This window comes from Tupaia chinensis, unplaced genomic scaffold (assembly GCF_000334495.1).
Source record: "Tupaia chinensis unplaced genomic scaffold, TupChi_1.0 Scaffold138725_1, whole genome shotgun sequence".
NCBI lineage: Eukaryota > Metazoa > Chordata > Mammalia > Scandentia > Tupaiidae > Tupaia > Tupaia belangeri.
The window spans coordinates 2,078,086-2,083,263 of record NW_006198617.1 but is presented as its reverse complement, the minus strand read 5'-3'; the positions used below and the strand labels follow the sequence as shown (position 1 = coordinate 2,083,263).

The window sequence follows — 5,178 nt, the reverse complement described above, 5'->3', positions numbered from 1 at the left end:
GGGGAGTTTTGAAGACGGGAGACTTCTGGGACTGTCACTGAGGACGCTGGGACAACCATCTTGAAGCGGCTGTGACCGGAGGACAGACGGTAAAGGGGGAGCCTGGAGCTCTGGGCGCTGTCCTCTCCTGAGTCTAGTGGGGCGGGGACCAGCAGCGACGTGGCTGTGTGTCACCGGCAAGCCAGCACGAGGCCAGGTTCCCTGAGGGGCACCTCCACCTCCCATCGACCCTACAGTCAGTGACAACTGCTGGGTCACAGGGTCCCCCCAGGCGGAGGGGACTGGAGAGGAAGGATGCACGGGAGATGGACCACGGGCAGGAACTGCTGACAGCAGAGCTGGCCTTGGTGGAACTCTGCGGGTCTGTCGTCGGGTAACCATCGGTTGCGTAGGGGAGGTCTGGGGCCAAGGCACAGGGGAGCACAGCCGGACCCACACGCCTCCTCCTCCTGGGTTCCCGGCCAGGACTGCCCCGAGCACACTGGGTGTGTGCATGCGTGCCAGTGACCCAGGCCGGCTGAGGCTGGGGTGGACTGCGGCGTGAAGACCCTCAGGGATGCTGGCACATACCCTGGGTCTCGCTCGCTCTCTGATGAAATGAACTTAGAAGAAACAAACCAACAGAAGGGAAGGCGGGTGAGCTGAGGCCTGGGTGGAGGAACGGCCTCCCTCCCCCTGGCTACAGAGCCCCGCGGGCCCCTGGGAGGGAAGACCGGGGTCATCCTCCAGCAGACCCTGGGCCGCCCAGAGCGACCAGCCCGACTCACCCAGTGTTTCCGATCAACGTCTTCATCTGCGTCCCACTTTCGAGTTAAGAAAGGGTGCTTTTTGCTGATTATTTCTCCTTCAAAGAAGGTTGTGAGGGTTGGATACTCCTGTGGACAAGCCCAGATGTCAGAACAGGGCGTCGAATGAGTGCTGGCACCTTCTGCAGAACCAGCCTTGCCTAACTTCTTCCTGATACTGAACGAAACCAGTCACGGGGCTCGCAGTCCCCACCCGTCAGACAGGGCTGACTGGCCCGTGCGCCGTGGAAACAGATCTGGGTTAAGTCCCTCACAATGGCTCGGCCTCAGGCAGAGTCTCTGACTGCACTTGTTCATGTGCGGTCTCCCAGAGAGGAATGTGGGCGGTCCCACAGGTACATTCTGGATATTCTAGTGTTCAAAGTGGACCCGGAATTAGATCTTACTTTCCAAGGTATTCACCCCCAAACAGGCTGCAACACCCCACTGCTCACAGTCAAGTCTCCTGCAAGCCATGGACTGGCCCTTCTCAACCTGGCACCTGCCGCTTTCATAGCAATTCTTCTTTCTAGCAGTGAGCGTTTTGGTAGGCTATCTTGATGTATCTTAATTAGATGCAGAAATACATCTAATTCTATTACATGACCTAAGACAATTTATAGAAGGGGAAATATATGCAAATGATGTCTGCAAAAATGCTAATTATTATAAAACATATCATTGAGGGGTCAGCAGGTGGTGTGGTAGTTAAGGCTTTGGACTCCCAATGGCTGACCACGGTTCGAGTCCCGGACCTGGCAGCTTGCTTTCTCACTGACTCTCTCTCTTTCTGGTGCGCACACATACCCTAAAAAGCAAATTGAAATAACAATAATAATAATAAATAAAATAAAAACAATTTTTAGAAGAACACGTCACTGAAGGAATAAACAAGTTGTCACATGCTACTTAGAAGAGAAAAAAGTTTCCATGAAAAGTTCATAGAAAATACACATGAAAAAGTTAGGCATGGATTTAGACTGTTTTTTCGCACTAAAGTAAACTCATGCTTTAATTTTACTTTTCTCACAAACTTTTGGAAGTCCCCTTATACTGTTCATTGCATTTGCCACTTGTTTATGTATCTATAAATAGGCAGGGCCAGCCAGTGGCAAGGTGGTTCAGATCCCACACAGCCTGAACCTAAGTTCTTAGGCCTGGACCTGAAAGCTCGAGAAACACGCTGGGTGCGTGTGTGTGCACATGCCTGGAACCTCAGAAGGAAGAAGTGGAGGAGGGCCTGCGATGCGACCATGCCTGGTGGGGAATGCTTTCCCGCCTCCTCTCTCTGTCTCGCTCTGGCAAGCGCGTGCCTCCTGCACCTTGCCTGGCAAGCCACAGACGCAGTCCTAAGGTCCTCAGGACTTCGGAGGTCCTGCTGTTCCCCTCCAGACCCTACATGTGCAGGGTAAGGTGCATGTTCCCCTCTCACCCTGCAGCGTTCCTTCACACGTATTCAAGACCAAGCGTCTGATGGCTTTGCCAGAGCCTCAGCTCGCCCCAGGCACTCGGGACCCTCCTGAGGGATGCCACCAGAGCTGGCCCAGAGGCTCCCTGGGACAGGACAGGGCACCGCCGCTGCGCCCATAAGGCTGCTCCGTGAGGACACTGCTGAGGGGCTCTGTGGTCTTAACAGAGAGTTTTAAGATACCACACACCTGGGACCAGCAGATGGCATAATGGTTACGTTGCTGGATCCCACAGAGTCAACCGTGGTTCGAGTCCTGGACTTAGTGGCTTAGAATTTAAAGCCAGCGTGTGTGCACGTGTACACAAAATCCCAAGAGAACAATAAAGGAGAAGGGATTGAGGTGTGGTCATCCCCTCCTCCGGGGGGATTTCTTGCTTTCTGTTTCTCTGGTGAGTACATGCACCCTATAACATGCCCTATAGGAAAACAAAATCTCTCTAAAAAAAAAAAGATACATGGGACCAGCAGTTAGTGTGATGGCTATGTCACTGGACTCCCGTGTAGTTGAACGCGGTTTGAGTCCCGGACCTGGTGGCTTAAAACACACCGGGCGTGTGTGCATGCATGCCCAAGATCCCGAGGGGAGGAGAATGGAGAAGGGATTGGGGGGTGATTTCTCTCTCTCTGTCTGTCTGGTGAGCGCACACGCCCTATAGCAAAAACCTCTCAAACAAACAAACAAACAAAAAACCCAGAAAAAACCCACACACCTAACATACCACAAACCATGGGTTCCTTACCTGGGCTCTGCTGCTGGGCTCTTCACATAAGTGTTTAAAAAGTTCCAGGCAAATGTGTACCATGAAAAATCAATGCATGGCTTTCAAAATATTTTTGCACCAAAATAAACTTGTACTTTATGGGGTCAGCCGGTGGCGTGGTATACCCAGAGGCGCTGGACTCCCACATGGCTGACCACGGTTTGAGTCCTGGACCTGACGGCTTGCCTTCTCATTTCCCCTTTCTCTCTCTCTTGCTCTCCTAGGGTCAAATTTAAAAAAAAAATGACAAATGGAAATAAATAGTTCTTTTAAAATAAGTAAACAAACTTGTACTTTAATCCCCATGACAAATGGAACTGAGCACTTTATTTTTAAGTTCATTTATTTATTTCATGAGAGAGAGAAAGACACCTCAACGGGGTCCCCACGCCTGGGTGCAGCCCAGCCTCACCCACCTGGATGCGGGTGCGCGCACTGCCCCGGGCCTTCCTAGGTGAGGCCAGCCGCTTTACTGCTGTGCCCCAATTGCCACAGATGGCTTTGTCTCGTTTTGTTTTTGAAAAGAATCACATACCTAATTTTATATTTTAGTATTATTTTTAAATTTTGCAAGAGGGCACATGTGCCCACCAGAGAGACCCAGACAGAGAGAGGGAGAGAAAGTGAGAAAGCAAATCGCCACGTCAGGGACTTGAACCGTGATTAGCCATGTGGGCGTCCAGTGTCTTAATCACCATGCCACCTGCTGGCCCCAACACTGATTTTTAAGTTTGTTATTTCATTCATGATAGAGAGCACATGTACGTGCATGGAAGAGACAGAGAGTGGCACGCGATGCCCTTCCCCTGGCCTCTAGCTTGGCAGGGTCTTGGGCCCAGGCGGCCGAGGCTGCCTCGTGGTGGGCCGACCCAAGGGTCCACGTGACAATTGGCTGTGTCCAGCACTGCAGTTCGGACTGCCACCGACCGCACCAGCAGGCTTCTACAGACCTCCTGAAGTTGCCTCGTTACGAGTAAACACATTCAAGGGGAGCGGGCCCCATGGGACTAACCGCAGCTCGAGTCCCGGACCCAGTTGCTTGAAAATCACGCTGGGCACGTGTGTGTGCCTGAGATCCCAAGAGGAGAACGGAGAAGGGACTGAGGCGTGGCCATTCCCCCGGGGGGTGATCTCTCACTTTCCCGCTCTGTCTCTCTCTGGCGAGTCAGAGGGGGAAGAGGTGATCAGCACCCCAGGCAGAGGTGGGCTTCCCTGGGGGGCTGGCTGTCATCAGTCATGGAGGCCATCGCCCTGCCCCCTCAGGCCCACTCACCCAGAACTGCCTGCTGGGTGTGCCTAGCCTCCCGAGCCACCCACCTTCAGGACACAGCTAGCCAACTGGCTGTAGGGGACTGAGGACGACGGCCCACATGCACCTCAGTCCGTGACGAACCAGCAGCACAGCGGGTGCTTCAGGCCCGAGAGCGTCTCCTGTTCCCAGCCACCTCAGCATCCCAGACGGGGCTGCTGGCCCTCCACCTGGGCCTCTGTGAGGAGGGCTGGCCACACTGCTGGGCTGTGCTGCTGGAAAGGCTCTCTCCCTGTTGGTGGCTCAGAAATACATTTTTTTTTTTTTGGAGAGGTTTTTGCTATAGGGCACGAGCGCTTGCCAGGAAGACAGAGAGAGACATAGAGATAGAAAGCGAGAAATCACCCCCCAGGGGGGATGGCCACGCTGTGATCCCTTCTCCTCCATTCTCCTCTCGGGATCTTGGGCACGCACGCACATGCGCCTGGTGTGAGTTTTAAGCCACCAGGTCCGGGACTCGAATTGTGGTTGACTACGTGGGAGTCCAGTGACATAGCCATTACACTAACTGCTGGTCCTGAGAAATGCATTTTTTTCTTTTTTCAAAATTTTGCCAGAGGGTGTGTGAGCTTTTGGGATCCTGGGCATGCACACAGGCCCAGTGTGTTTTTCCAGGCTGCTGGGTTTGGGACTCGAACTGTGCTATTGGCCATGTGAGAGCTAGTCGCCTTAACCACCAGGCCACTGCTGGTCCAGGAATGTCATTTAATACGCATTTTTTACAATTCTGAGATTTCCTTTCCTTTTTTTCCCCTTTTTTTGGAGAGGTTTTTGCTATAGGGCGCATGCATTCGCCAGACAGACAGAGAGAGACAGAGAGATGGAAAGTGAGAAATCACCCACCAGGAGGGA

General features: G+C 53.0%; 1 protein-coding gene across 1 annotated transcript in view; it reads right to left on the bottom strand.

The window, feature by feature from the left end:
- The window catches only part of GID4 (GID complex subunit 4 homolog), a gene marked incomplete at its 5' end in the record, with an annotated part of 25,426 nt that overhangs the window by 17,136 nt on the left and 3,112 nt on the right, over positions 1–5,178 (bottom strand). Inside the window, 1 exon segment of the mRNA XM_014592915.1 lies at positions 768–875. Coding sequence (XP_014448401.1) covers positions 768–875 — 108 coding nt within the window.